The sequence below is a fragment of the Chinchilla lanigera genome, unplaced genomic scaffold (assembly GCF_000276665.1).
Source record: "Chinchilla lanigera isolate Chin_1 unplaced genomic scaffold, ChiLan1.0 scaffold00049, whole genome shotgun sequence".
NCBI lineage: Eukaryota > Metazoa > Chordata > Mammalia > Rodentia > Chinchillidae > Chinchilla > Chinchilla lanigera.
The window spans coordinates 641,821-653,114 of record NW_004955450.1 but is presented as its reverse complement, the minus strand read 5'-3'; the positions used below and the strand labels follow the sequence as shown (position 1 = coordinate 653,114).

Sequence of the window (11,294 nt, the reverse complement as noted above, 5' to 3'; positions counted from 1 at the left end):
CTAGGATCTCATTTAGAGGGGGGGAAAAAAAACCAACAAAGAAACAATAAAAACCAAAAAATAAAACACACAATAATCCCAGTGCTGAAAAGGTATTTGCAAACTGCTGACTTACAATATCTCAAAGTGCCTAGCATTGTGTCTGGCATATAGAAAAGTAATTATTTGGATGATGATTGGCATTTATTTAGTCCCAATATGTTCCATCCCCGAACACTTTAAACAATCATGGGAAGTAGGTTCTATATTATTCCCATTCTAAAGAAGAGACAATAGAGGCACAGGGAAGCAAGGCAACTTATTCAAGATAAAGATTTGAACTGGGGAAGTCTCTGCAATGATTCTGAATCAGAATCTGAAACTTTCACCCTGGAATCTGGCCTAGGACCCCCTTGGCCCTTTGGCTTCCTGACCCAGCTACTCCTGGGCCAGGATCAGCATTTCTGTCTCTGACTTCCTGCTAGCTCCCTGTCCCCCTGTGTCCCTACCATCCTACCCTAGCCCGTAAGCTTCTCACATCCAGTTGATGGTACAGGTCCCCTCTGTCCCCTCATTTTCAGGCCTCCCTCCATAGGCCTGGAGGACTTGGCGAGACGGAAGTGTGACCAAATTGACCCTCATCCTCTGTGGCCTTTGCCAGCATCTGAGATGCTTTCCCTTCTCTCCAGGCATTGCTCTGGGGGAACATTGCACCTTGCTGCACCTAGGGACTTGTGACTCCCTTGCACCCTGTACCTGAGCTTCTGTACTTGTGTACACGAGGTTCGTCTACTCTCACCCCAGCTACACTCTCCTTCCTGCTAGCAAAATGCTGCTCTTCCTTCTTGGCCATGGGGCTCCAAGCTCACCTGCTGAGCCTTGTCCTCCTGGCCCCCACTCACCCTGCAATGGCCTCAACTTCGGCCCTTCATGTGGCAGTGCTGCTCGGAGGGGACTGTCATGCAAGTGGGGCTGCAGAAGAGAGTGAAGGGCGGTACCCAGGGACAGCCCTGCTTGGGGCTGCAGGGCCTCTGGCACCTGCAGGCTGCATCCGGCATCCTCTTACCTGTAGGACAGGATGTAGCCGGCGGACCGGTCACTGAGGCGAATGAGGAAGGACCCAAGAGCTTTGTCACACAGCAGTTGCTCTGTCTGCCTGGGAGGGGATGTGCTGTTAGCTGGGGCCTGGGCCCCACCACTGCCTGGCACCCAATTTAGGCCTGCTCAGACCCCAGCCATGCCCTCAGCCCAGACCCAGCACCGACAGCCCATCAACTCTGCCAGAGGTCGCCCTGCCCTCTATCACGACAGGGTCTGTGGCCTCTCATGGCTTAGTCTGTATCCTCTGGGCCCCTTCCCCAAGGGGAAGGACAAGGCTGGGCTGCTCCAGGCTGCCCTCCATCCCGGTAAGCACAGACACAGAAGCATAGCCCGGCAGCCACTGCCTCTATATCCACACTCCAGCTCTTTGCCTGGGCCATGTCCTCCCTGTCCATAAGAGCCCACTGTCACCTCAGGGCTGGCAGCTGTCTTCCGATGCTTTGAGGTGGGGACCTGGGCTGGCTGGAGTCCCTGGTGGGGATACAGCAGCAGCCTAGGCTTGTTGGAACAAATTCACGTCCCCGTCTGGGGTAGACTGGGGCTCTGAGGCCACAAGAACCTTTCTGCTTCCCAACTGCATCTCACCAGCAGGCACACAGTGCAGACTCCAGCCCCCACTTTATACCCAACAGCTATGGAACAAGAATGAATCCACACACTGCCAGTTCTTTTAGGTTGGGGAAATCCTGTCCCAGGGACCCCTGAGCAGCTACAGATATTTCTAGCTGTTACAAACAATTTTGGAGTCATGGGAAATTTCAGCTGTCTTCTGGCTGGGCAGAGCATGGGCCAGATACTCGCTCACCAACTGCTGAACCCAGTGTCTCCTCTACACAGGACCAGAGGTATCATTTGCAGGGCTGATGCCCAATGAACTCACGGCCCCTTGCTCAAAAAATTATTCAGAATTTCCCTGTTGGGCTAGCAGAGTGTGGCGCCAGGCGTGGGTCCCTCCTGAGTGCAGTGCCCAAGTCACCGCACATAGCTGTCCACAGAGCTGACCCTGGCTCCGTGCCTGTGTGGTGCTGGGCCCTGTGACTGGCTGTGTTCCTCCTTCTTTCTCTAGTGCTTTGGCAAGCAGAAGGCCCAGCACTCTGAAAAGCAAACCCCGCAGCTTGGCCCTTATCCCTGGGGTAAGTAAGCATCCACATTTTCTGGGACAGTCCCCTCTGTAACGACTCTCTTAGCCCAGTTTCCGGCAGTGTCCCACTGGGTGATGAATGATGCAACCCCTCATTGTCCATCAGGGTTTTCGGAGCTGGTCTGAACGCCCCCACCCAGTCTCTTTCTGTCCTTGGACAGCCAGGCAGCCCAGCTACCCTGGGCCCGAATGGGAGAGGTGCTGTCCCTGCCCTCCCGGTAGGAGTTGCCCTCCAGGACGCAGAGCCTTCCATCTGCTCCCTGACCTGTGCCTCCCCCACCCCACCTAGCACAGGGAGAGGACAAGACCAGCTATCCTGGGGTCCCCAGCCAGGCTCTCAGCCGCCCTGGGCTGTGGGCCATGCTGGCTCTGGGGACAGCAGCCTTACTTGCGGGTGACGAATCCGTGAAACCAAGGGGGCAGGGCCCCGTTCTGCAGGATGGAAGGGGCCTGTGTCTCCATGAACCATTTCAGGGCCAGCTCCTGGAGCTCAGTGAGGGCCTGGCTGTCCCCAGGCCCCCTCTCTGGACCAGGCTGCTCCAGGCTGCCCTCCATCCCAGTGAGCACAGACGCACAAGCATAGCCCCGCAGCCGCTGCCTCTATATCTGCACTCCAGCTCATTTGCCTGGACTGTGCCCTCCCCGTGCCACAGCTATAGTAGCCCATTGTCACCTCGGGGCTGGCAGCTACGTCTTCCTGATGATTTGGGGTGGGGACCTGGGCTGGCTGGAATCCCTGGTGGGGACATAGCAGCAGCTCTAGATGGGAGGACGCCATTGTTTCCCGGCCAGTGGCTGAGCTACCTTAGCAGGTCTGGCTTCCTCCCCAAACTCTGGTCTTATAGAGCAAAGCCAGACTGTGGCTACAGCCCATAGCACTGTGCCCGCTACCAAAGCATGGGTATGGATTCAACGCATGCCCCCTCACAGAGGCATTTTGGTGGGGATGTTCTGAGCTGATTAATTCCTCCTTTCACTTGAGACCCCCTGAGGCCAACATTGCTCATGTAAATCGGAACACAAAGCATGATGTCACTACCTCAGAGCTATTGTGACAAATCCTATCTCCACACAGTTTATTTCCACTTCCCTTGAATATATTTTATCTTGTGCACTTGAAAAATTTATTCTGAGATGTCTATAGGCTTCACCACATTCCCAAGAGCTTCATAGCACAGAAAAGGTGGAGAATGTAGGGTCCAGTCCAGAGTTGGTCTGTGGCCAAAGCGAGGCCTAGAAGTATTCAAATACAAAGAAATGTGGCTCTGCGATTTTCCGTGACACGTTCTCTCTCCACCTGTCTTAGCTTGTGTGTTTATGGGCAGAACCTGGTCATTTTCATAAGAAGATAAAGGCTTTGTGTATAGAAGGGGGCAGAGCCCAGGGTGGCTGTGGGCCAGGGTGGAGATTCTGAAATCAGGCAAATAAGGGGGAGTCTATATTTATACACAAGGGAAGTAGTGACCTGGAAAGGGGCGGGGTACAGTCTGGGAACTGGATGAGCTCTGTGAAAGCCTGGCGTGGGGTAGGAAAAGATCTTCCTGGACAATACCCTGAATCTCGTTGTTCAGTTCCTTGTCCTTGGTCACACACTCAGCGCTGGCACTAGGGATAGAGTGGATGCTGGAGCAGCTCTGCCCTCTGCCTCTGCCCCCAAGGTGTGGGGAATGGAGCGACCTGACTATGGCCGTCTGGCCCCCACTTTGTCAGCTCTACTTCCTCTTTCTCTCTCTCTTTCTTTTCTTTCTTTCTTTCTTTCTTTCTTTCTTTCTTTCTTTCTTTCTTTCTTTCTTTTCTTTCTTTCTTCTTTTTCTTTTCTTAAGACAGGTTCTCACCATGTAGTTCAGGCTGGCCTCAAACTTGTGGAGCAAATGGAAACAAAGCTTTTGTAAATAAGGAGGGGAAGAGGAGTCGAAGGAAGGGTAAAGGAATGGGAAAGTTATAGCATGTACAGGTACATATTCCCTATGATGAATGTGATCATATGTATACCTAAAATGTACCAATGAAAATAATTTTCTTTGAAAAAAATCTTGTGGAGCTCCTCCTGCCTCAGCATCCTGAGTGCTGGTATTACAGGTAAGTGCCACCATACCCAGCCTATTTGTTTTTCCTTTCTTTTTTTAAAAATTTTTTTTGTTCTTTCTTTTTTTTTCTTATGCTAAATGGTTTATTTCACAAAGGATAGAATTTTACAAAGGATACCTAAAAATACCAGATGAAGTGAGGCACAGGGTAAGATATAGAAGAGGCATGGTGCTTCCATGCCCTATCCAGGTGTGCTACTCTCCAAGAACCTCAGCTATCCAGAAGTTCTGCAAGCCTTGTCTTTTTAGGTTTTTATGGAGGCGCCATTATATTGGCCCGACTGATTATATCACTGGCCAGTGTCATCAATTTAACTTTCAGATCTTCTGCATTCTCCAGAAGTTAGGGGGTATGACTGAAAAAATCTACTTCTTTCTTGAGCCAGTGCAGTGGAGACTCTGCACAGGCCTTGGTGCTGTGGGTAGCCAGCTCCCGGGTGGAATGCCTGTGGGCTCCTCAGCAAGTGCCTGTCCTGAGCTTGTTATGGTTACTGACACGACATTCCCACAGTCTTTGTGAACAGGACTTTGTTCCAAGAACCTGGGGAGTAGAGAATGAGGAATCCAATGGGTTTTGCCCCAGATGGCTCACTTCAGATGTTAGTAAGAATTGCCTTCTCAGTATTCTATAGCTGTGATGAGGAGGAGGCCAAGGAGAGAAAACAAAGAGACAGAAAAAGCAGCTGCTTTTGCTGCAGCACTAAAAGAAATAGATCCTAAGTCTGATTCTCAGGGCCCCAAGAAGAACTCCACGACTACATTCATCTACTACCACTGTTAAAAAGCCAGGCCACGTCAAGAGGAACTGCCCTAAAAGCCCCATGGGCCATGCCCTGAATGCAAAGGTGACCACTGGAGATTGGTCTGCTTTCTGAAGCAGAGGCCCCAGAGCTCAGACCCATCCTACCAGTTAGTCTAACAGGAATGAGGGGGCCCGGGGGCATACTCTGCCTTCTCCCTCTGGCCAGACCATCATCTCCATGGAGGAGCCCTGGGTAATCATGACTATAGATGAAAAAGAAAACAGCCTGTTGCTAGACACAGGTGCAAGTCTCTCGGTCCTTCTTTTCAATCCTGACCTTCCTTCCAGCCGTCACACCTCTGTGAAAGGAATCTCTGGTGAGGAGGTAATACGCTATTTTTCACAACCCTTAGGCTGTAACTAGTTGTTAGATCTTTCTTGCATATCTCTGTCTTCCTGAGAAACCACTTTGAAGATACCACCATGTATTACAGAGGCCTTTGATATTTTCCTACTAATCTGTCCATAACTCTGTAATGTTTGTATTATTCCTGTGGCATTTTGTAAATGGATGTATGTTTATTACTATGGGTTTCCTACAAAAAACATTGAGAATAGTCAATGAATATTCAGTTGGTCACTCATGTATAGCTCTATTTATTTTCTTTAGAAACCACTTTGAAGATACCAAAGTATAGTACAACAACCATTAATAACTTACTTCTGTCTGTAACTCACTATTATTTGTCTATTTGTTTTCCTGAGAAACTATCTTGTAGATAACAATATGTAAAACAACAACCATTGATAATTTTCTACCACTTTGTCTGTAATTTGGTAAGCCCCCCCCATTACTATGTTACCCTTTTTTTACTCTTTAAAATAATGATGAAAAAAAAGTTCACTGAATTACTATAAAAAAAAAAAAGAGAATGAACAATACAGTTTCTTTTGTGCCTGGAACAGTGCTTGACACAAGTAGATTTTGAAACTGTCATTCCCTTAGGTGACTCATCCACATGGTTTTTAAAAATATAAAATATCAAAAAGGTATTAATAAAATATTTTCTCTCTAAGCATCAAGCCCATCCATCCAGTTTTGACCTCATTTCGTTTCCACTCATAGCCATACTTGTTCCTTGAATGTCCAAGTATGTGTGTTCCTATTTTCCCCCTCCCACCACTTTTTTTTTTCTTTTTTTTGACACAGGATGTCACTCTTATTGCCCACGCTGGCCCCAACTCCCATGTTCAAGTGATCCTCCTGCCTCAGCCTCCCAAGTAGCTGGAATCAGAGGTGCACAGTGCTGCCCGCCCATAAAAGGTAGAGTAGTGAACAGTGTTCTACCCCTCCTCTTGTAAAATAATTAACACATCTCACATCTTGCACAAGAGTACAGAGGGTGCCAGTCTTACTTTTACAGCTGCATAGAATCCCATCGCATGGATGCATTATCATTTCTGCAACCAGTCCCCCACTGATGACTGTTTGAGTTGTTTCTAGTCTTCTTTACTCAGACTTACTCTAAGCTTCCCAGAGGTGGGATCACCAATGCAAAGGGAATTTGCATCTGTCATTCTGATAGAGATGGCCCAATTGTGCTCTTTCCGGGTTGTATTGACTTGTATGCAGTGACTATTGAACGAATCCACAAATGAACAAGTGGATAATATTTTAAAGCTCAGTAAGAACCAAAGGAAGTTGGTGGTGCTAGTTCAGAAAAATTGCCGATTTTACTGTGACCCATCTATCCCCTTGAGGCCCCTCATTGAAATCATCTTGTCATCTTCAAGTACAACTGCACCAGCGGGGAGGGCTACCAGAGATGTTCTCCTTGGCCTTCTGCCCAGAAAACGCAGACTGTTGGTTTTATTCACAGGACAATGGCTGGGTGCTTCGAACTTTCCAAGGACCCTTAGAAATATCCGAGGCCTTGGGAAAACAACAGCAATACCACTGTTGTTCCCAAACACAAGTCACAAATGAAATGTCCATGCGGCTTAATGCGGCATCAGCCTCACTTAATTGCCTCCTATGTAAAAACTCTGGAGACTGCGTGATCTCACTTCACAGGCATCCTCAGACGTCGAGAGGCTGCCAAAGGATGGTTACTAGTGGTAAATGCAAGGAATTCCTCAAAGCAAAGTCACTCCCAAAGCAAAACAAAACAAAAAGAGTCCTTTCAAAAAAGTTTAAAACAAAAAACACACGTGTTTTTAATTCAAGGTGTGGCCACGTCATTTAAAAATATGTAGAGGGAGAGTCTGCCTTCACATCCCTGACTTCATCATCAGCTGATCCAACTAATCATGAATTGAAGGGTCAGGGATATAGCTCAGCGGCACAGTGCCTGCCTGGCAAGCTCAAGGTCATGAGTTCGATTCCTGGTACCTACCTATCTAAATAAATAAATAATTAAATATGACTTGAGAACAAGAGGGAAAAAATTGTGTCCACACTGAACATGTACAGACTTATTTGTGGTCTTTATTTCCTAAACAGTATCATAACAAATGACGTAGAATGAACAGAATGGTAGGTATCATAAGTGATCTAGGAATGACTTATGGTATGTAGGAGGTGAGCAGGTCACACACAAGCATGGTGCCATTTCACAAAAGGGATGTGAGAACTTTCAGATTCAGACACCTGAGGGGGCCTGGGAACCCCTGCCCAGGGGGCACTGAAGAACACCTGGATTGATACCCAATAAAATAGGAATTCAAAAGTAAAGGGGCCTTGGGCCTAGGTTATGTGGTCTTAACATTGCCAGCTCTACTGCCCCATTCATGCTCATCTTGGGTGTCCTGGGCCTGCAGCTCCCAGGCACACTCAGACCTCTACCTGTCTATGCCTTCATCCCCCAGTTGCAGGTCTGGGAGCTTGGCCAGCACCTCGGATACTTGCCCTCTTGGAAAGAGAACCGCCAAGCTATCAGATTTGCCTGATGATTTGGCAGGGAAATGAGGCCCATTGGTAGCCAGACTTCATGAATGGAGCCCCTAAGCCTGGTGAGTCTCTTTCCTGTGGAGCTCCCTTCCCTCCTAGACCTCCCACAGCAGGACCCAGGCCCTGTGCCCACATGAACTCTCAGCATCTCTTGGCACCAGTGGTGGGTGTGGGCAGGGAGGTTTGTGGAGTGATCAGCTGCACGCTGAGATTCCACAGTATCCAGGGCCAGGCCAAGGTTTGGCTTCATCTGTTTGTGGGAACCCACAGCAGTGCCAGACGGTGTTATTATGCCCCATCTGCAGATAAAGAAGCGGGTGCCCCTGATCCTCCCCAGTACCCTAGGATGTAGGCTGCAAATGGCCTTGCAGAGCCATGGCTCAGGAAGCCTGTTTCCTGGTTAGGGCTCCTGTGGTCAAAGCATTCCTGCTGTGAGGGCTACCTTGTCCTTCCGGGCCCTGACTCTCCAGTGCCCCATCAGGCTTCTTCCTTCATGTGTGCTTTGGGCTCCATGAGGCCCTGCCAGGTGTGTGTTGTGCCCCCGCCCCACCAGCGGGCACATCCCTGCCTTTCTGCCTTGGAGATGAAAGACTCCATCTGTGCCTTGGTGGTGCGGTGGTGGTGGTGGTGGTGGTGAGGGTAATGGGCCCCCATCAGGACGTAGGGAGGAAGTAAATACGTTACCCACAGGAGCAGTGCTTTGACTAACTTTAGTGGGCAGCTGAGCCCATGGATGGAGTAGGGAAGGAGGAGGAGAAGGGAACTTTGGTTGTGACATCTGGGAATATTAAGAGGGCTCTGAGTATGAAGACATGAAGGGTGGAGCCTCTGCTGGCCTGAGGAGCTGTGGAAGGATGACCTGGGCCCTCACAGTTAGGGTTTATACCACTGTTACATTCAGAGCAGGCGGGAGGAGGCCCTGGAGATCACATAGCCATTCAGCCCCTTACATAGGTGGGAAACTGGGACCTAGAGAAGGCAAAAAGGCACCCAGATCACACAGCATTCATATGGCCCAGGACTTAAGGTTGACATCTTGGTGGCTCTGTCTCCCTGGGGCCTGGTAGATGTAGAGGCAGCCCCCTGCCTGGGTGCTTTTTCCTGGCCTCTGGTTGCACCCCATACTCTCTGAGGAAATGATCTAGGATGAGTCAGGCACTGGCTCTGTTTTCCCCCAGGGGTTTGCCCAGAGGTTGGCCACGTGGGAGCAAGTTCACTGCCCCGATTTTCCTTTTTCAGCAGGCAGCAGCAACTTCCTCCCTGGTTGGCAACTTCCCTCTGGTCACTGGGTTCCTGGGAGGCTGGAGGAGGCAGGGGCTGGTGTGGCACACAGGGAAGGTCCTTGGTCACCCAAATGCCTGTCCAGACACACAGGCCATATGAAGCTAGTACCTGGCCACAGGATGTTGGTGTTTAATCCACAGGACTGCAATGCCTTTGCTATGGTCTAGGTGTTTGTCTCCTCCTAACCTCCTGAGTCCTATGTTACGGTGTTCAGAGGCAGGGCCTTGGGAGCTAATTAGGTAATTAACAGAGGCTGTGAGCGGCCCTCATCTGCTGGACTGCAGCTTTCTAGGAGGAGGAGAGACATGAGCTGATACTCTCTGTCTTGCCATGTGATGCCTTGGCTGCCTGACTTTGAACTTCAAAACTGTGAGCCTAATAAACCTTTATTCTTTAGAAATTACCCAGCCCATGGCATTCAGTTACAGCAACAGCAGAGGGCTTAAGACATCATTTAAGGCCTCTAAGGAATGAGGAGTGCCCAGAGATAGCTCCCTCTGAATGAAAGGCCGCCATCCTCATGCCTAGCAGCCTTTGCCTCCACGTGACACCCCACACCCACAGGGCTTGGTTCTGTGCTCTGGTCCCCCAGGCCATGTCCACTCCCTTCTCACAACTCATCAACAGAGCTAGAATGGCCCAGGCTCACTGCTGCCTGTGGCCTCTGCCCCTCAGCATGCAGACCCACTCCTTCCCAGCTTCCCCTTTCCAGTGTATTTCAAAGGTGAACCCCAACTTGACTGCTACCCCACAGGTCAATGAGTCATGCCCCTTTTGCCAGGAAGGGAGTGGGAGAGAGCGAAGTGGCCAGCATCCTTGCTGCAGCTGCCACAGCCAGAACCCTGTGGCCCCAGGACAGGGATGCTCCAGGCAGTCAGCTACAGGTGGCTGGTGGGCTGGGTGAGGTCCTGCACCTGCTTTTCCCACCTGTCTGGCCCCAAACAGGCAGCCTCACTGGTGTCCTTGTTTACCTTGGAAAGCTGGGTTTCTGCTTGTGTTTTCTAGAGTGTGTGTCAAATATGCAAACCCAGAAAGGTGAGTGAAGTACTTGATTTGGCCTTCTCACCAGTGTACCTACCAGCTTCCTTTTCTTCTTTGGATAAAGTGAATTCTGGCACCATGGTTCCCTTTACCTGGAATGCTGTTCCTCCCTTCATGGCTGGTCACAGTGGTTCAGGGCATGTGCTTGGACCTGTGCTCTGAGCCACCCTGGGAGATGATTCTCTCCTCTTTATTGCCTGATATCAGCATCTGCCTCTGAGGTTGTTAGAAAGTTTGCCTGGGTGAACACAGAAAGCATAGTGATAAGTACTAGTTAGGAAGTGATCAATATTTAAATGGCATCACAGCATTTATACAATGTGGCATCATTTATTTTAGTGTTTTTATCTATCACTTCACTCCTTTACTAGAAGACAATCTCCCCAGGGCAGGGAAATGACTGGTTGTACCCCTCCATCTGCTGGTGCTTGGAACCCCCTACCTGGCACACAGAAAGCGCTCCATGAATATTTGTTTAACTCCAGGAAGGACTGAGGCGTGGAGAGGCGGACTGCTTAGATTTTCATTCATGAACTCTGCAAATATTTACCGAGCTCCCACTCACTACCAGGCAACAGGCCCTCTCGGTTTCACAATGCTGGCCCATGGCTCTGGCAGGGCGGAGACTGACCCACGGAGGCATCATTCAGCATGCAGTGCAGTTTCGCGTGGACATGCCGTGGGTTCTGAGTCACGCATCCTCCCATGTGACATACCTCACGGAGAAGCAGAAAGCCGCCTCCCCTGGCAGGGCGGGAAGCTAGAGCCTTCCAAGGGAAGGTCGGCCCGATCCCAGGGCCCTCCCGGGTGGGGTCAGGGTCCCGGCTACAAGTCCGAGGGGCAGGGCTGTGGCGAGACGAAGAGCCCCCAGGGGCGTGAGGCAACGGCCGGGGCGGGACTACAACCCGCAGGGGACAAGGTGGGACTGCAAGCACCAGGGAGGGGAGGCGGGGCGGGGCGGAGGCGGGG

The 11,294-nt window shown here is 50.3% G+C and overlaps 2 protein-coding genes and 1 long non-coding RNA gene across 4 annotated transcripts in view; 1 reads left to right on the top strand and 2 right to left on the bottom strand.

Annotated features, from left to right (window-relative positions):
- Positions 1–2,776, bottom strand: part of Sh2d7 (SH2 domain containing 7) — a 10,229-nt gene extending 7,453 nt beyond the window's left edge. The window contains exons 1-2 of the mRNA XM_013518895.1: positions 2,610–2,776; positions 1,046–1,135 (exon numbers count right to left, since the gene is read on the bottom strand). Coding sequence (XP_013374349.1) covers positions 1,046–1,135; positions 2,610–2,776 — 257 coding nt within the window. The remainder of the gene's footprint in view (positions 1–1,045; positions 1,136–2,609) is intronic.
- A 4,754-nt stretch (positions 2,777–7,530) lies between these two features.
- LOC102006516 lies at positions 7,531–11,128 on the bottom strand. Of its 2 annotated transcripts, none has more exons than XR_262511.2 (3): positions 11,042–11,128; positions 10,418–10,563; positions 7,531–9,358 (listed from the first exon to the last, which is right to left on the bottom strand). It is a non-coding gene; the product is annotated as an uncharacterized LOC102006516 (long non-coding RNA). The 2 variants fall into 2 exon arrangements; XR_001235864.1 differs by lacking the exon at positions 11,042–11,128 and adding an exon at positions 10,768–10,858.
- Tbc1d2b (TBC1 domain family, member 2B) overlaps positions 10,878–11,294 on the top strand; it is a 62,587-nt gene continuing 62,170 nt past the window's right edge. The window contains exon 1 of the mRNA XM_013518891.1: positions 10,878–11,244. Within this exon, the coding sequence (XP_013374345.1) occupies positions 10,921–11,244 (324 nt within the window). The 5' untranslated portion in view covers positions 10,878–10,920. The remainder of the gene's footprint in view (positions 11,245–11,294) is intronic.